At 35.3% G+C, this 20,898-nt stretch overlaps 1 protein-coding gene across 2 annotated transcripts; it reads right to left on the minus strand.

Annotated features, from left to right (window-relative positions):
- Window positions 1-2,683: 2,683 nt before the first annotated feature.
- LOC143462048 (uncharacterized) lies at window positions 2,684-11,996 on the minus strand. 2 transcript variants are annotated; one of them, XM_076960054.1, is made up of 8 exons: window positions 11,575-11,996; window positions 10,335-10,396; window positions 9,653-9,842; window positions 9,288-9,439; window positions 6,666-6,755; window positions 6,011-6,425; window positions 5,768-5,935; window positions 2,684-3,011 (listed from the first exon to the last, which is right to left on the minus strand). In XM_076960054.1, exons 1-8 carry the CDS (start codon window positions 11,598-11,600, stop codon window positions 2,819-2,821), a joined length of 1,296 nt encoding a protein of 431 aa, XP_076816169.1. In that variant the 5' UTR covers window positions 11,601-11,996; the 3' UTR covers window positions 2,684-2,818. The 2 variants fall into 2 exon arrangements, with proteins under 2 accessions (XP_076816169.1, XP_076816170.1); XM_076960055.1 differs by having other exon boundaries at window positions 9,653-9,833; window positions 11,575-11,805.
- Between the last annotated feature and the right edge of the window lie 8,902 nt (window positions 11,997-20,898).

The raw sequence follows: 20,898 nt of genomic DNA on the forward strand, positions 1-20,898 counted from the left end.
CTGCACCAGGTCATTGCTGCCGCTCATATTTATTTTAAACTTAGTTATAAAATTCTGCGTCAGAAAGTATAAGTTATGATAGAAGGTGAACTCAACACCGACCTACCCGATCGACTCTCAGTTAAGCCTAAGTTGTACATACTCGGGTTGACCAGGCAAAATGTTACTCCAAAATTAAGAAACTCCAAAGCTCCTATTTTTGCTGAAGCTAAAGGAGTACAGAAGAATATTGAGTTTATTGTTTTAATCTGTCCGAGACATTCCTTTCAGTGATCACCTTTCTTTGCACGATGCACGCTTTGCTTTGGTTATGTCTTGATGCTTGCTGTGGGCTGATACTGACAGACCGAATAAAAACAGGAAGTGACATAACAACTGTACTCTTGTGACATAATATCACTTATACTCTATTTCCACGTAAAAGTGACGATTGTACTGTAGTCTGGATAGTTCTAGTTTTTGCGCTATAGGCCTACATATATGCTGGTACATTGATGGCACAACATTTGGCTGTGATGGCAAAATTAGTTTCACCAGAATTTTTTATGAACGAATCAGTTTTTGAAGATATGCCAGACATGTTACGACGTTACGGGGATTAAACTGAGTAACTTGTCGCTTAGATTAGACGGTATGGACAACGATGGCCACAGAGCGTGACCAACAAACCGGTTTATGCGGTATTCTGTAGGCTACTAACAAAGAGGGGGAACAAAACTTCAAACAAAAACAGACTCTACACAAGCTCGAGAAACTGAAGATGCCTTGTAGGACAAAATATGTATTTCTTAAAAAACAACAACTGTCTGGTAGATCTAAAAATCTTTGCTGAATTTCATGCCAATACAAAGCGACAACGTTAGATAAAATGGCTTGTACTGACTATACTGCTTTTTCTACACTTCCACTTGTTTCCTAATCACTAAAAATTCAAATAGGTAAAATAATGTCAGTGGCAACCAAGTCAGTAAAATTGAGTCACAAGTCATTCAACTAATTTTTAGGGTAAGTAATACTCGTCTCAGTCGATATTGGAATCCATATAACAAACCATAGGCCTGCTGAAAGCAAAACTACCATTTTTTGTCAAAAATAAAATTTTAGGAATTTTACAGAGTTGATATGATTCGAGTCACTTATTGCTTGACTCAATACTTGGCTTGAGTCCCATTGTAGAAAAGTACTTAAAAGACTTGACTCGAATCACTATTTAAAAATACTCCACTTGACTCGAGTCGATTCCTTATTGATTTTCGTACAAAGCAAAACGATTTCCAAAACATTGAGATGTAACTTCAAATGCAGGTTGTTTGTGAACGCGTAGGCTATACGGGGCCGCAAAACGTTAAATTTTCAAAACTTTTAAACCTTTTTTTTGTTGAGAAACATCGCCTTTTTTATGGCTTGGTTTCATATATTAACCCAACAGACTTGGGTCTAACTTACCAAATTACAGTGAGACCTCGTTAATCCGGACCCCGATGAACCGGAATCCCCGCTATCCGACACAAAACTGCCGGGAACGGATTTCTTCCTATGCATTTTACCCCTTTAATCCGGAAACCCCGCTGTCCGACTCCGACACAAAAGTTTTGGAACAAATGTGCTAAATCAATAGCAATAAAATCCGATAAACCGGATTATTAACAGTTAAGCGAAAATGATTCACCATTGTCCTAATACACTATGTAGTTAGTTGACGAAACAATAGCCGATTATCTACGCATAATAACGTTGCGGTCAATTACCTTGCGTTGCATAATAACGTTGTAGCAGGGGTGACGGACCTATTCGTTGTGGCAAGCCACTTTGTCAGTTACAGCTGAGTAAGCCGCACAGCTTTTTAGTCATACTATGAAATACTGTACAGTATTTTAGAAACGAAAAAATAAATTGTTCATCAACACTAACAAACAACGCTTCCGCGATCGCAAAAAAATACGTACAGTACATCGGTTGAGTGCGGCAATCTATTGAAGACATACTGCTGCAACTCAATCGTGCTATCAGCTTTTGATATCGCATTGCGCAAAGATTAGAAACAGGTCAAAGAAAGTTCAAGACTGCTGGTCCCGCCGGAATGCTTCGCCATGCAAGAGCGGTTGTCAAACCGATTTGCGACCGCATGTTCGTCACTTCTGGATTAGAGCATTCGTCTTAAATACGGTGGTTCTGGGGTTCGACACTGGGTTGGATCATACAAAAAATATAATTTTATTTTAGTTGCTGTCCAGCCAGAAAGTCGGTACTTAGAATTGGAGTAAGGTGCATACTGCGTTTTGAACACGGTGCTGCATTTGCAAAATTGATTGATTTTTTACTTTCCGATAATCCGGATACCCCGCTAAACCGACATTTTTTGACGAAACGAAGTGGTCCGGATTAACGAGGTCTCACTGTACTTGACTTGAGTCTTAAACGTTAATTGGCTTGCGACTCGACTTTGATGACTTGATTACGATTCTGATTTACAAAATTTGGATCGTACTCTACCCATTCGTTGGCAGATAGGATTAGGCAAATTACAAGAAAAGAAGCGCCCGAAATGCGTTACACAACATATCAAGCCAGCGCTTTGGCATCGGAATAATGTTCGAAGAATTTATTTGGTTAAAGTAAACACGGTTTTACCTCTCTGTATCGCCCAAATTGGCGGTTAAGTGCCTCAAGGAGCCAACTAATATTAAGATAAAAATTTGTTTTATTTTCTTTGATATTGCAAATTGCCAAAGAGTGGCGCAACATAACGCATCGAACAGATAAAACGGAAGACAAAAAATAAAAGATATTTAGAACGTAGAAAGTTCAACCAGTAAAGTCAGGATCGCCAGTTATTATCATGCAGTCCAGTCATACATCCGGGTGCGGACCTGCTGCTTTGGAAACAACACATCCAGTAACTTCTTCCGTAAGGAATGTCGGAATAGTAGCGCTTAGGATGATATCGACACATGGACATGTCACCAGGGGCAAACAGGCGGCGACATTGCTTACAGGGATCGTCAAAATAGCTGAAAATTATTAAGTTTGTGTTAAAGATTATAAGTTTTTTTATATATATGCTATTTTCCAACCGAAGTATACTATGGCGTGAGGTAGTTAGGCTAAAAGGAAAACAGCTGGTATAATTAGGCCAAAGTTTTAATACGGTAAATTATAATGCTATAGCACTAAATATCACTTCTTGAAAATTACAACTTCGAATACACTAATTACATACTTATTATTTCTATTACATGTTAGCATGTTCATATCCCAAAGTGATCATTTAAGACGAAATGGATAAACCGAAGCGATACAGATTAGTGCCGCAAACAATAAGTAAAACACTGGTCAACAGCCAATTTGCTTCTGAAACGAATGAGGTCAATCTTGGCTAATTTGGGGTCACTGATCTCGAATATCAACTTTAAATTTGTTGATTAGCTCTAGTTTTTGAGATATGGCACCATGCCAAAATGTGCTTTACTTGCTAACGCGGAAAGAAGTGTGCATTTATCTGTTGTAGCTTGCATCTGCCAGATAGAGTTGGGCACTTAATATATTTGTTTGAAGGTAGATGACGTTTCTATTCATTATAGTTTTATTTTGACGTATGTTTGAGTTGGTTTGTTTGCTTGCTTCAAGTGTGTACTCTGAACTGCTCTTTCTGCAGATGCCTCGTAAATGCATAAAAAATGCAGACAATTTCTACTAGATTTGTGGTTAAATAACTTTTTCTTCACAAAAGCGAAGTATAACGGCTGTGGTCAGGAAAGCAAACCTTGTATTCAACTTGTATTTTGGATGTAAAGTTGGTGATCAGGACAAGAGTTGGGCCCCTCATATATGCTGTAACTCCTGTGGTGCAAATCTTTGGCAATGGCTAAACGAAAAAAGAAAATGTATGCCCTTTGCTGTTCCAATGGTTTTGAGAGAACCTACTGACCACATTAGCGATTACTACCTTTGCACGACCCCCCCCCGGTTTGTAAAGGTTTGTCGAGAAAGAAGAAGCAAAGTATTCAATACACAAATATTCCATCAGCAATTCGTCCCGTACCGCATGGAGAATTACTTCCTGTTCCTGAGGTACCTAAAGAATTCACGTTACGTTGAAACACTATCTTCCAAAGAACCACACCTTATAACTCAAAATGAATTGCACGATCTTATCCGGGATTTGGAACTACCAAAAGTTAAATCAGAAATTTAGACTTCAGCTCTAGACTACAGCAATGGAATCTTCTGGCAGAATCATCATCTTCGAAGACGGTAAATTTGATCAAGTGTTATTTGACAAAGAGAAAATTGCATGGGAAGCGTTTAAGTTGCAGGCCACAAAATTCTTGGGGAACAAAAGAGCTGACAACTACACGGAATTGGTGTAAATCTCATTAAAGCATACAGATGCATGGAGTGCAATATGTCACTGAAGATACACTTTTTGGACTCGCACCTGGATCTTTCCACCAAACTGTGGAGATGTTAGTGATTAGCATGGTGAGCGATTTCACCAATGCATATCTTCAATGCAAAAGAGGTACCATGGAAAACAGAATCAATCAATGCTTGCTCACTTTTGCTGGATGATATCTAGGGATGCTCCATTAATCGTATACGAGTTACAGGCCAAAAGGAATATAACAGATAAAATAGATTAGAAATTTATATTTGGAATGTGGCAGTTATTTGTTGCATATGCTATGCTGAAATATAAACACATGCAATTATTACACTGTTTGTAGATTGTTACTGTTGTGTTCAATAAAGTGCACCAAGGCTTGCCATATATAGATCAACATACAAAAATGAAAATTTTTTTTATCTTTTTAACTAGAGCTAATCAGCAATTTTAACCGACATTTTTGGATTCAGCGTCCAAAAATACATAAGAATCAATTGTTTTCTTAACGGAAGCAAAAAATTTTTGAAAAATTGTTGACCAGTGAAATCATGGAACAGATTCACATCAAATTACCTATGTCACCCCATCACGCCATATGGGTTCTAAACACATCCTCAAAAACTATAAAACGGGTTGCGATTTGGCAAGAACGTGTACTTTACTCGTGACGCCTAACTACATTTTATACGTTTTCGGTGTGATTTGAGATCCTTAAAAAAGGTGGGACCCGGCCGAAAAATATAAATTTGCCCAGATAATGTCTCGACGGGATCACAGTACAGTAAGTACACAGAGGTAAACCCATCATGCAAGAGATAGCACCGTAAACAATCAAAGCTTGTCGCCAATTCTGATACTTTAAGACAGTTTTGACAGTTGGGTTAGTTTGGGGAATAGCACTAAATTGAAAGGAAGAAATGGGCAGCACTGTGCAATTGCGATTTTTATACCGTAGATTTGATTCTTTCCGTGTTTAAGTAACAGCCCCCATAAGACGAAGTCATTCCGCGCTTAAGTTCGGTTATTCTGTTAGTAGTTCATCCGTCATGTCTTAACCACGATGTCAAATATCATTTCGTCTGATTGTGGAACGTGTTAATAACCAAAAACCTATGAGTTGCCTTAAAGTTTTGTAACAATCTCGTCTACAAAGTTCGCACAAAGAACAAAGACAGTTGCTATCACGTCCACCAATTTTACACACAATTTCAGTCCGTTCCACTAAATTTTTCAAAAGGTGGTGAAAACGCGTTCACTATTAAGACGCATTTCTAGTAACGTTAACATTCAACCGAAAAATCTGAAAAAATTATGATATTTTCTGGGTAATAATAACAGCTTTTTTATGATGCCACAAACAGTGTGATTCAGTAATCTTACTCGTGCTCCTTTGTCCAGCAGGAATCAGTAGCTCTTATATCAAAGTTGTTGATGATGAAGTTGAAGTCGTAGCAGGTGCATTTAATGGAGGCAAGTGTTCGTGTGTCCAACATGGAGAATATTTGGCACAAAACATGGTCAGGAAGTTGCAGCATAAAACAAGGCCAACTGTAGAAATACGGATGACGTTACACTGCTGATAGTAAAGTGGTGCGCTGGTAAACACTCCAGCGTTGGCTTTACCTTTCATAATCTTCTCTTTTTTGAGCCAAAGTCGGTATCCGTATTGACTGCAAATAGGCTAGTTCATCCAGCACTGGACGTACCACCCGTTCTTCTGAAGTATCCCGATCACGTTTGCTTGACATAAGCTTTTGAATTTTCCTCCTCATTTTTTGAAATTTTTCGCTTGGAACACGTTTCAAGCTCCGTCCAACAGTCGGAGATGTCTTTGGAGATTCTTTACTGGCAGCAGCAAGAGACTTGGACGGTTGGGAAGAAGTGGGAGTTGATGGTAAAGTGGAAGATGTGTGCTGGTTAACAGGTTTGTAGTATGTACCACCAGGGCACATCTCCACAACACAATTTGAGGAAGGTTTAGAAGCTTGGGGTGAAACTTGAACTGCACTGCACTTTGTGCATACAGCTTCGGATAACACTAAAACCAGACACTTAGTTACAATTTAAAGTTAACACGTACATTGAAAATTATTTACACTAACTAAATAACATATAATTTGACTATTTGCTCTTACAAAAAGTTTGACTGAAGTCTTTAGTAATTGTCTTACTAATTTGTGATGTGAGCCAGTCAGTAAGTAAGAAACTTTATCAAACTCATACATCATTCAATTGAAATCATACTTCATTACAAAAAGAGCAACTAAGCCACACTTACTCGAGGGTGTGGCTGAACATGCTTGTTTTTCAAATTGCTGCACTTTTGTTTGCACATTTGAAGCTACTTTCTTCGACGTTTTTTTTGAAACTGAAAAATTAATATGTGCAAATGTATCAAAAGAATATCAGAATAAGTAGGAAGTTGTATACAACACATTACACTATAGATATCTATTTATCCATCACGATGTATCATGTGACATGTGGTAAACTTAAGTGAACCCGAGCAGTATTATTTGGATATGAAGTGTGAAAATCTGAAGATATTGTATTACTGAATGTGATCGTGCTTACCGCAGATAGGTTTCAAAGTTAAACATTCATTTGCTATCACTCTTGCTACATGTATATAATTACAATTAAGTGCTGAATATTTTACAAAAATTCACTTAATGAAAAATTCGGAAAAACGAAATTTGATTGAAGTCCTCTGTGCCTGAGACGTGTATGTTAATGAGCCGGTACTGCTTTAACTATTTAGTAAACTCTATGGTAATAGTACATTGCTATGTTATAATGTATGATATTAGTTGTGGTTAGTGCGGGAACGAAAACCTCAGTAATGTTTCATTAATGTCTGTTATCACTGTAGCTTGAATTAATCATATTCGTGAGTGACGAAATTCAATGCTATTTAATAGTATGTTATTAACTTATACGTATTGCATTCGATCTAAAACTGACCACAGCAAAGGGTTTATGAGCTTAACCAAAAAGCACAGCACTATTTTCCATTAAGTGATAAGCTGTGTGGTTAACTTTAAGACTAAGCTTAAATGCATGACAACCAATACCAGCATAAAAGTTATTAACTGATGAAAGTTTTTTTAAATAAATATATATGCTGCGCATTATGTTTTGTTGCTTACTTATGTTTATCGAAATAAAAGTAAACCTCAACATTAACAAGATAGTGCAACATTCCTTTGTAAAAAAGGATAGCCCAGTTACAAACATTAAAGATAACATTGTTAATGCAAATTGCTCCAACAAATGCTTTTTCCATAAGGGTATGTAAGTGTACGTTACACAAACCAGATATAGTTTGACGGGTGCTGTGGTGGGTATATATGTGAGGGGAAAAATTAAACTCTTCAGAGTATGCTTACCGTCTGATAACATACGTAATATTGCAAAAGACTAAAGTTACTAATTAATGCTCTATGAAGACATAGGTAAAATCCACCGAGTTCTTCCACACAATAACAGTTTCACAACTAAGTCTTTTTTTAAAGGGATAAAAAGACAGAATACAAAAATGTCCAAAAACTATATAATAGTTTCTATTGTCTTGACACATTTAACAGGTATATATATAATTATTAATTAATTAAAATCTTAATTCACCATTATACATAACTGCAATAGTGCCACGTGATAGAAAAAGAATCTATACAAATGCAAAGAAGCTTTCAAAGTCGATGGTGTAATATTAACACAGTGGACATCACCTGACTGAAGCAACACATTGTCCTATTGGTGTAGCATGGTAGGTCATGAAAGAGAAACAAACAAGGTAAGCTACTCGTTCATTGTCTCAGTCACAAAACAAATTTACATAGACAACAACAAACTCTATAGAAAGCTTTAAATATATGGAAATGTTGGTAACACCACCTTAAAAAAGCAATAAATTGAATATTAGGAGAGTGTGTTGTAGTTGTCTTGACTTCAAATTCACCAGTTTAATGACATGTTATAAACAAAGAAAATTTCTCTGATCATACCTTTTAAAGACTTAATATTTATTCAACTTCAAGTATCACTAGTCAGAAATAAGTTTTCTTTACGCTTTTTTTGCTAAAAACCTTTAACTTAGGGAATTCACAAATCACAAAAATTGAAAGTATATTTTACAAAATTAACTTGAGCAGAATTTTAAGTCTATAGTTTCAAATCATCTACCAAAACATTTAAACAACGGAAACTAAGTATTGTTATGTATTTATATAAAAACATTATTATACAGTACTACATAGTTATATACAGTATTTAAACGACTATCTATTTTATCTCATACCTATGGTAAAAATTAATACCAATGTCAATTTAACTTGACCATAGATATGTATAAATAATATATATATACTGTTACTATAAAGGTATATATGTAATGTGTTTATACATATTCTTACCGGTATACTATCACGAGTTCATGACACTGTTCATAACCATGTCATTATGGTAATATCTTGATTTATGGACACAAGTTATGTCGTTAACAATTTACACCGTTCATTTTTGTAAAGTAAATAAACAATACTTAAATGAACCACTAACTGTGAACCAAATGTAAACTCACGCACTACATTTGTTACCAAGATACTAATAAAATTCTGTTAGACATTTATTCAGACTTAGACAAACATTCTCCCTTCAAGTGAAAACATTATGACTGACATGATTAACTAACCAGATACAATTCATGCAATTGTCAACTAGCAGCTGATTATTTCCGAAATGCAAAATGCAAAAACTAAACACAAGAAAAATAATTGCCAAAAGATACATGTTAGAGGATGGTCCGCCCAGATCTATACTGTTTAGGTAATAAAGTATGACAAGCAATCTGAAAATAAGGTAACTGGATAGATGGATCTCTGAGCTTTGCAAAACTCACCGTTTCTGGTCACTTTTTCTTGGACTGAGGATGACCTGAGCACCGACGCATAACGCACCACGCATGATTGGTTTTGAGGAGCTACAACATATTTTTCCACATTAGATGTGACTTTGTTGCTTGTGCTTGGAGAACGATCGTTTTCTGAATTCCTAAACAAAGTAGCATGCCACACGTGAATGGTTGTTAAAAATGCAACTACCTTAACCAATAAAATTCTGCGTAAAATTTTAAGAGATGGAGTACATACTCCGTGCAGCAAATAGATACAGAGTAATCATTTAATATGTACGTATATATATATATATAAGTTTTAAAAAATTTGATATTATAGTGGTTAGTTTTCAAAACTTCATTTTGATCACCTTATTTGTGATAGAAAATCTTTAATAGATTTCGGGAATATTCTTTTTCCACTGGAAGATTCAAACGAGTTAAACGTATGGCAAATCGTTGAGATAAGACTTGTTTCTGGCTTCAAAGGGTCAATGCTGACATTGTTGTCATTCTCATCAACAGACACAGTGTTTGGTGTTTCAGCTAAACCTGAATAAACTACACATATCAAACAAGATATAAAGAATACACAGCAAGGTGTTGATCTAGTGACGTAAAGGAAAATCACACAAGGCTCCGCTATAAAAACTTACCAAAACAAGCTAGCATATAGAAGTCAATACATACACCTATATGTGGGCCACTGTTATTTTGTTAAACCACTGTGGACAAAAACTAGACAGCCTAACTGAAACTAAAAATCGTGACCTACCTAAATAAAAAGATTGAATAAAATAATATTTAATAATAACATTTGTCACTTTTTGTGGTAACATGTAACAAAAATGTAATGACTGTGAGCCCCTGCATAATATTTATATATGAAGGGTTGATGGACATAAACAACCAATTAAAAAAGAAAGTATTGCCCCAAGGGAAATAAGTTTTAATCAGTGCTAATTTTCTATGAACTCATTAAAGTTTTATTGCCATTGTTATCTATACTCTAAGCTCGTTAAGATAGATGTAGATAATATGAAGTACTGGTACCTTTTAAATGCTGAGTAATGAGTGCATGAACAAGTTGAAATTCATTGATTTCGAACAACATCCTGCAGAAAGAAAGTGTTACACTCAAGCAACACAAGATAACCTTAATATAATTCAATTCAATGGTATATATACTATAGTTTAGCAAATCCAAGTCTCCAACGTATTATTTATATTATATTTAGAATATAAGCAAACATGAGCGATGAAACTAATATGTTACTTTCACTATGAGTCAACTAAAGGGCAACTGCAGTAAAATTGTTCACCAAACTAATTTTTTTGCAAAGAAGTAAATATGATAGATGAAGTAGCCGATTGGTATTAGCAATACTCTTGTAATTAGCTTTTAAATTTGCTCCCTAAGATAAAATATGGATTCCAAATAGGCATGTTTTTGAGGATTTGCTCTTTTCACATCATGTATATAAAGGAATTGCTGATACAACACTGTTTGAGAACACTATCGCAAGCAATGGTCACATTCCAAGCAAAATATTGGGAGAAGTGAATTTTGCAAAGTAACCTGACCAGAGCCAATACAATAATCCAGAGCTTTTTAAAAGCAAAGTTTTTGATAAAAGTTGTGTAGCTTCTAAAAGCAAAACAGTACAGCCCAAGAGAGCTAAGTGATCAGAATGTTAACATGTGCAATATAGCGTTTGTTTAAAAAATTACTTGACAACAAAGAAAATAGACCCACAGTACCGTTGATACAGGATATGCTAAATATATATATGTGCTAAATAACAGAAAAAAGTGATGGAGCATGTTTACTGTTTGTTGGCAATTTTAACTTATATATAAATTTGAAAGCGTTAGTAATATAAACATGTTGAAATCTTGAATTTATACAAATGAACAGAACGCAACATACTGATGTCATATATATATCGCCATGTAATCTGTCAATACATGTAATCTCTTCAAATTAGTGATGCCATAGCAATTAATGACAACCAAACATTTTCAATACACTCAAGATGGTTGTTGCAACAAATCAGAAAATATTAATATCCCGAAATTAATCAACTAATGTTTATAAAAATTAGGATTTTCATTTTCGGCATCAAAAAACAAATAAAGTAACAGAAAATTTTTCACCGCAGGTAGGGTTAAATACTCATGCAAGTAAAAACTTAAATTTTACAAATACTGATGACGTACCGTACAACGATTTTAATTCGTACATAGAACGCTGTTAGAAATGTATGTAAAATGTTTATTATACATCACTCACCCGCTGGTAGAATGATGAACCATCATGTGCAAGCTAACATTAAAATATGAATTCTGCTACTGTTGATACGAGTCCTTCAGCAACCAAGTGTGTGATGTAAAACTTTTGAACAATCAAGAACATTTAAAATCAGGTAATTTTCACTAAAACAACAAAATGTCATTGAGTTGGTTTATTATAATATTATAGCTTATAAATCTGGACTATCTAGAGCAGTTAATAAAACCTATAACCAACAAGTCTGTTTGGTTGACTGCCAAAAATACCCTCACTGCTGGCTAATAAAATGACTAAATTCCATTCCAGTGGAATACAACACAGCATACTGTACAATACAACAAATACTCTGTTCGATTACTTCCAAATTTTAAAAGCAAAATCAATAAATTGATCAGAATAGATTTTTCTGCATAAAGTATTATGCATCTGACAAAAGACTACCTGGGAATATAGTAACAACTAATAATAAGTAAACCACGTTTGTTAAGCATACAAAGAACAAAGCTAAAATTAAAAAAATTAATCAGTAGACCGAATATTTACTGATTAAATTTTAACGTAATATAAACACATATTGGAAAAGCAAGCTTGTACTTAAGCTGTACTATCTAATTTTCTGCACATGAACATTAAAAATTTTTAAAAAAGTTCATTAAGTACCAGAAAATATCATAGCCACAACAGGTTCAGCAAATAATCTAATCTAAGTATAGAGATAAACCCAAGATGTTACCAAAACATCAGTGGTTAATATGATCTCTTAAAGCAAAGATTCTTTATCTTATCGCAAAATTTCATAAAAGGCAGGAAATTAAACCACACCCGTTTGCTATGGACATATGTTTCAAGTGAAATTGTGGTAACCCACAACCACACAAATAAGCAAATACCACACCCATGGCAACAACGCTATCACATGTGCACAGGTCCATAAATATTCTACCTGATAATCACAATGGGAGTAATTAGCAAAATTGGCATCACCTAATTTCTGGATTATCTAATTTTCTCAAACTCAGCATGATTTAAAATAGATGAGGCAGTGTTCAAGTTCCGAAAAAATCTAGTGTAAGCGCTCAAATTGATCTACTAGTTCTAACATACTGTTCATTATATCCATCCATGCCTATCCTAGATACTCCGTATATGTGTACTGGGTGCAGTGGATAACCATTAAATAATGTATTTCAAAAATATTATGTCCAATATATAACCAGCTACAATGTTTCTTACATTTGAAGCTCAACAATAAGTTTCTAGTAATTTCATCAAGTCAGCTTACTGTATTTACACAAATACAGTGCTTACTGTATTTACACAAATACAGTATAACCTAAGTAGGGAATTGCAAATAAGGTTTACAGACTGTTCTAAATACGAAAATTAGAAAATGCTAGAGAAATAAATAGCAACTAAGCAATTTAGAAAATGCCATGACAGCAATCGCAAATGATCAATAAATTTGAAAAATGCAAACTTTCGGCTTAACTCGCATACTCTTATCTCATAAACCCGTATAATAATCTTAAGCTCATTCTACTCAAGCCCAAGATTAGGCCCTTTCTAACTTATCACCAACAGAAATTAGGAGCAGCATCTATTGCACCAACTGCTGTCTGTTATATTTACATATAAAATGAAACAACTGTGTTACCAACTATGAAAGATTCAATATTTACATGAAATATTATACAAGTGTGTGCCAGTTTTCTGCAGTATTAAATTCACTGCCTGATGACTGTTAATAAAAAATTAGAGTGGCACTGCTATCATGTAATGTTTTAAAGACAAGTTCTTAAACAAACAGTGACATTAAAAACTACCAGCTGGAAAATAGATATTTTTACATATTACTTTAACAAAATTAATCAAGTTGATTATTTTAAAATAGTATACCCAACTAGTTGGCTTAAATATTACAAATACTGTCCAACAATAGTCAGAATAGTCTTAGACAAGTTGCATGTGACTAATTCAATTTTAAGTATAATATATGAACTGTCAAGAATGAATTGTAAAAAATGGTAAATGTTTATATCATGTGATTTATTCCAAATGCAAAAGTTTAACAAAACTCTTGGTGCGACCAGTGAAAAGTTTTGAAAACCATTACATATTTATATGTATAGTATAGTATTTATACCTTCTTTCTTATAATCTGTAAGTAATATTCCTGGATTTTTCTTTTAAATGTTCCTGAAGCAAACTATGTTTAATAATATTTCAACAGCCCTCGTTGCCAAAAATCTTGTAGTCACAACACTAAGTTTTGCTTTACAGTTACTAGTTTAAAGCTGACATGGTCACATTTGCAACATGCTGGCTTTGAAGTAAATAAAACAACTGCATTCGTGTCAAACAGCTGTTTGTCACAATTATCACTTAACAGGTTTACAAACCAAATATGTGCCACAAAACTTGGCCAGCAACAAATTAACTGTGAAAAATCAAGGTACGTTTTGTGCAGTGTCAGCACCACTGTTTAGTGATTCACATCCCAAGACTTTATCGCAACAAAAACTGATGAAGGGTGCACATTTACCGTGTCATGCTACTTTAATTTCAGAAGGCTTTGATGCAGCACTAACAGAACACAATGATGTAAAATTGGATGTGAATTTTTCACAGTATTGGCATTACCAAGAAAACTCTTAAAAATATTACCACTGCTGTGCGGCGATTCAGTGACAGAACTCTTATGACAAATATTTAAAACACATTCACATAAAGATTTTTTATTAAATGAAAACTCAAATCAATCTAAATCAAGATCAATCAGTGATGGCTATTGGTGGACATTCTAGTATAGTGGTGGCAGACTGTGGGCTCCATAATACTAAAGAGTGCTGCTTCTATTTCCAGCTAATTATGGGGCTTGGATCACTATATTAGCCTGGTTGAACTAGATTGCTAATGGGGTCATTTTTTCAATCCAATTTCTGTGGTTGCAAAAATTGATCTACGAATCATAACGATAAACAGTTGGAAAAACATACAAATTACCCTGCAATAACCTTCCACGTGGATAACATAAATTCTTACGTCATCGAGAAAAAGAATATTTTTATTTATAATGTTAGTTAAGTTTCTTACCTAATCTTTCCTAATTGTGATTGGAAAAATAGTTCAATCAATTACAGCAAGTGTACGGGGAATAGCCAGAATCACACATCTAAGTTTTAAAGCTTTGGTCAGCAAACAAATATAAAGGGATTCAGGGTTTATTTTGTCAGCATTGAAAAGACAATGATTTCCAATAAACTTTAGAAACTGAATCCAAGTTCTAAAACTCATCACTAAGTTTTTAAGAATTATTAGAGTTAAAAAAACAACTGCAAATGAGATTCAAAAACCTATGTTTGCACTAACCAATGCAGGTTTTGGCTTCAAGACCCTGAGACAACTTAACCGTAGTCAGACCACAATAGCAAAGCAGTACATTGGTAATGCAAGGGTATTTTTAAGTAATAATTGTTTGTAAATTGCAGACTATCTTACTCAAGTGAACTAGTAAAAAGTACATTTTAGATAAGTAGGAAGTTGATCGGGGTAAAATCCTAATAGTTTTAAACAACTGCTATTTGTTGCGAAAAAGGGAAATTACAGAAATACATAAAAATTACCATTTATCTACTAATATTTATAGCAATATGTACATTTCCCATGTAATGCTGGGCGTTGAATTACTACTGAATTGAAAACTTGGGCTGTCATAATAAGTTTGCAGACCACAGTTCTAAATTAACGAATCTAAAAGATTTGAATTCAATAATCGTATATTTTCTGAATCCGAGAAACCAATTTCGTTTCATAATTAAATAGCTTCATTTGCAAACTTAGTTGAGTTTGTTGTCGTATTGAATTTTACGACACAAGACCAAGTGCTGCATGCATTTGTCATCATATATTTAACTATATACATCACGCCAGTTTAATAAAATTATCATCTTACTTGAAACAATATAATATCCCTGAATCCAGACCTATTGTAAAGGTGAAGGACTGTTACAAAACCTATGCGCAACTACCATAGCGCACACCCAAACACCTTCTTATAAAATCGATCTAAAGAGCAAGGCTCTATTTTCAAATTAGGAACGGAACCAAAATCGCGGTCTGTTTTGAAAGTTATCCACCCATTGCTTTTTTTCTTGCACAAACAATGCTACAAACGCACAAAATCAATACAAGTGGTTAGATTAAAAAAGTAACTATAGTTTTATGTAGTGAATAAATTTTGACTGCTTTGAGACTAACTTAACACACAATTTTTACTCCACAAAGTTAATGTTAAAAAAAAAAACAATAAAATGCGCAACATTAAACACATCAGGACCACATGATAAGAGTTTGACGTTTTGTTTTTTAGGCTGATGACAATGGTCAATAACTAAAACGAGACTGATGACATGATGGAGAGACTCACTAAACAAGTCGAGTTGTCATCGTAGTGTCGTAATGTGCTTCATGCTGCCATGATTTTTATAAGTTAGCAGATATGTGCTTTGAAAGTGAAGAATATCAAATCATTGAACAACTGCATCTACAATTTTAGCAATCTCTTACTAATCTACTCATCTACTAATCATTTGTGACGAGTGTGACCAAAACAAATCTCTTCAAAATCGGATTCTATGAAATTTTCTAACACATACAACAAATAATGATAACCAATTATTAGGTTACAGTTAAACACACATTTTACAATTGCAAACTTGCAACACACAGTATACGATTGGTTTTTAAAAACGTTGCATGATGAAAATATTTTTAACTGCTAAAAAGAGCGGGAGTGTGAGTTGCACAATGAGTGCGCTCTTTTTATATATACATAGCGACAGCCTGAGTGATGCTCCTTTTGAAAGAGCGATTGTCCAGCTCAGACAGCTACGCTGAATTTCAACTTTGAAACTATTTCAAAATCAGGATTAAAAAAAACTACTCTAGAGATCTTGTCTTAGTACTTAGTCAAGTAGCCTACTTTGTATTGTACAATCCTACGGATAGCTCATTGATCAAACATATCTAGCTTAACTTCATCTTCTTGATTTATCAGCAGACTGCATATAAGCTGCATATATACTATAACTTACTTATTCATTAATAATAAGCAGTGTCTATTTCAACGGCTACCGGTTACTGAACTTGGAAAAAGCTACTTCAGTAAACGGCTAGCCGGTTACGCAACTGGTATTTTCTTATTTCGGTAAACAGCAGCCGATGAAATAGACATTTAGTTTACCGGCCGCGGTTACCAAAATAGGAAAATACAAATACGACCAACGGCAAAAAGACTAGCCTGTGAATTAAAATGTAGGCTATGTTAATTATCCACTTAAAATTTTTCCAAAGTGCAAAGTAACCTAAAACTAATCCCCTCTGACCCAAACTCTTACTTCTCCTGATTAAATTACTGCACTTAGCTAGACTGTGAATTGAAAAAAAATTCAACGCTATTTTTCAACGGAAAATGACAATTTTTTTCCAAACTCTAATTTAAATGAAAACTAATTCTCACCTACCCAAACTCTCACGGTACTAATTTAGGCCTACATCAAAACTAAATTTGAACAAAAAAAAGGCAAACAATAGCAAGATTCAAACCTGAACCCTCCAGCGTATTAGCCCCTTTGTTAACCACTAAGCTACTGCATTGCTTTCTTCCCTTCGTCCAAAACGAGAGTGACAAAACCATCAGCAAAAATCTACCGATTGCCGTATCGTGATTCAGCAACTTCACTAAATGGATGCCGTTGAAATAATCACTTCGTTAATAGTATGCTTGTAAACAAAAAAGGCTGCAAGCATATTTATTTTCTTGAACGTTTCTATGTTTCACTCTTCACCATGTCAGAAGTGTGGAAGTTAAAATACTGCAGGCTACTAATCTTAGTAATCTAAATGACAATCATGCAGGATATTCTGCTAATTGAAATAAAACTGTCAAACTTTCCACTTTCCAGGGTTAATTTAATTTTATTTTTTTCCAGTTTGGTTGATTTCGTAGGAAATTATAAAGAGCCCAATATTTTCCTACTGGGAATAATCCAAAATTATTTGTTCCTTAAGTTCTCATCAGTTTATGATCTCAGAAATAGTAGGCTAGTTCGTTCTTCTCTTTTTTGAAAAACTTCACATTACGATGTTTTTCCAATTTTTTCTTGAGACTTGTAATTTTCCAGTTTCGATACTTCTGTACTGGAATGTCATATTACGTAGCAAACTTTCCGGGTCTAGTGCAGAAGTTCACAACCACAGGACACATAGTAGGCCTATACTAGACCCCAGCTACTCAAATTGTGAAGTCATTTGGTTGTGCACTTCTGCACTAAACCCAACTATTCAAAATTACATGAGGGTGTCAGGCCCTGTAAGAAAAGAGTGGAACCTGCACACATGAAGTTTTTCAATGCGTACGCCAAACGTTTTTACCTTCATGCTGATTTAGGCTATATTCTGCACCAGTATAATATATAAAGAAAATCTCGTGGTTTAAATGCCATGTTACAACAAATGAACAAAGATATGAGCCTAAAGATGACACAGCACGCCATTATCAAAACAAAATTTGCGTCTTTGCACGCACAATTTCTCGTTGTAAACTGGGGGTGCCTTCCAGTTAGAGGTCAAAGCCTTAGGCCCACCGCTAAACTCTCAACTGCCCAGATAGCCATTCGGCAAACATATAATTAAGAGTATGTTGATAGAAACTACTCATGTAACAAAATATACCTTGACATTTGCCGTCTCAAAAATACCAACACGTAGCCAGACCGAGTTCATTGCCTACAAAGCGTTCCTGGAGCAAACTGATCACAACCCCACAACCAAGTAAACAAATGCTAAATTGGCAACAGCAATTACCCGCCACTGGCGATGGAGCTTGACGTCATATTACATTGGCACGTAAGGCGCATAAAATCATTCGCTTCGCAAAGATACATTTAGCCACGTTATGGTAGCGTATGGTTAATTTTTACTGCCAACCGCAGGGGCTAAAACATAGTCCTAACTTTGTTACAGCAAAACGATTATGGTTAGCCATATGTGTCAGAATTCGTTTTTTTCAGCGTTTATGAAAACTGTGAACGCGTTCGTAATTACTAATTAGTATACGTGTTTGTGACAAAAACGCGCGTTCCCAAATTGTCAACACAATTGCAATTTACAAGCGTGTATAAGTGAGCCAATAGTGACCTGTTTGGCCAACAGAGCTAATTTTTCTGCGCGATAATTCATCATGCATGCAATTTGTGAAATTTCAGCGTAGGCAAAAAATATATAAACATAATTTCGGCCAGGAAAAAAATAAAACCTATGCGTTTGTAAATTGCGATTATGAACCTTTCGGCCAGGCAAAATATCTTACTTACGTGCTCATTATTTTGAACGCGTTGAAAGCAATGAATTCTGACACATATGGCTAACCATAAACAATTGTATCGCAATTCGTAATCTTACTTCTCAGACTGAGCAAAAGGAATATGAAGAATGAATGTGAATATAAGACTGTTGCGGCCACAGTGCCACCAACGATCACCTTGTTTTCACCGCTGGACATGTCACTGTTATTGTGTTTGCACTAGGGATGGGCCGATACGAACCCAAACCCGAATAGATTCGCCGAATATCGCCTTTATGGAAGATTCGGGCGAACACAAATACCAACAATGGCGAACCCGAATACAATATTACTGTACTTATAAATTTACTGACTTTCGTAAAAAAGGATGATCTAGTTTCCCGACAATGCTAAACTAGAGTCAGCAGTATTTACAATGAAGGTAGTTTTCCTAACGATTTTGCTTTTTCAATCGTTTTTTAAAAACTAATTTTCGAAAGAAAGCGATTTGTTTATCGATTACGTCATTTTAGAAGCAAGACTTGACAACTTTTGGAGGAAATTTTATTGTTTGGTTCTTATACGAATAGATTCGGGATTCGTTCGTGTCGAACTTTATGATATTCGGGTTCGCACGAACCCGAATAATCTTCCTCGCGGCACATCCCTAGTTTGCACTGATTTTACGGTGGAATACATGGCATTTGTTCGATGTTGTATATATGTGTGTATATTCTTGTCTTCGAGAGACGAGTACTGGTATTGCAGCACCACAATATAAGTTGCTTTTTATCAGTCTGAATTGTTTACAAGTACGCTTGGGACAGCTCGTGTAAGTTCTCACTGGAAAAATCGGGCAACTGTCTTCTCTTACTCGTTATCTCGAATCATAACCTTCTAAGCGCCGCAAACCTAATATCCGAAGGTAGGCTACGATGCTTAACTGGCTGACTTCGCTATATGCTTTGTTTTTTTCGTGTTTCCGGGAAATGACTTACAATTCGACCACCGAATGGACATAGGTATAGGCCTACTTCTAAATGGATACTACAATTAGACATAAAGGATTAGGCTGCTGCAAATCTTAATCCTGCTTATAGCTGTTATGCAAGAGCCAGGCCCGCAACCAGGGGAGTTCGAAACTTCGTCTTTTCAGCGACATAGTGAAATCTCAACCAGTTTTATTTCACATTTCACTAAAATCGGTCGGCTTGGTGGCGAAAAGCGGTAAGAGCATAGAACTCGTAAGAACGCGACGGCCAGGTTCGTTACCCAACCAAGCCACCATTGCAGAGCAAGGCAAGAAATCTCACGTGTATAACTCACCGCGCTTACAGTTCAACCATTTGGCCTACATCAGCATTGTAAAGCGATTCCGTATTTATTATGTCACACACATATGTGCATCGTTGTACTGTCTTACGTTTCCTTTGTAAGGCAAATCACTCACGTTGCGCCAGAACCTTAAGTGTCAAGAAGCTTAGATCTCGGACTACTTTGGTCATTCACTTCACTACATTTTCTTGCCGTCACGACTGCCATGGCGGGGCTCGAGTTATTAAGAAGCTAAAGCCAAATAGTTTACGACCTAACTGATGCAGCGCGAGTCTTTTATGCTGGTGCAAAAATATGTGAATTTTGGAGTCTGACTCAGGCCAAGTCATTTAAGACTTTTAACTGGAGTCAAGTTAAGTCATAAAAAAAATTGAATCGGGTAAATTCGAGTCAGTACAACGCTGCAAATAACCTATTAACAATGTAGGCTTAATCACAGCTTGATTCATTGCTCTAACTATAGGCTAATATTTAGTAGTAGGCAAATATGGATATGGGTCAGAAGCTATTAACTCGAAATACTCCCTAGCTTTCTTAATTCTTCCTCATTTCCTCTTTTGGTGAACTAAGTGGCCCCAGTTAAGAATCACTGAGTTAGAATAAGTTGAAAACTCCGCCATCAGCGAGCCTCATTGGGTGGACGATAA

Source organism: Clavelina lepadiformis, chromosome 6 (genome assembly GCF_947623445.1).
Source record: "Clavelina lepadiformis chromosome 6, kaClaLepa1.1, whole genome shotgun sequence".
NCBI lineage: Eukaryota > Metazoa > Chordata > Ascidiacea > Aplousobranchia > Clavelinidae > Clavelina > Clavelina lepadiformis.

Excerpts from the sequence above, each read along its gene's own strand:
- LOC143462048 (XM_076960054.1), bottom strand. The coding sequence starts at position 11,600 with ATGATGGTTCATCATTCTACCAGCGG. Across the intron at positions 9,440-9,652 it reads GATTTTCTATCACAAATAAG|GAATTCAGAAAACGATCGTT; the intron begins GTGATCAAAATG and ends TACTTTGTTTAG. Across the intron at positions 5,936-6,010 it reads AAAAGAGAAGATTATGAAAG|TTGGCCTTGTTTTATGCTGC; the intron begins GTAAAGCCAACG and ends GTATTTCTACAG.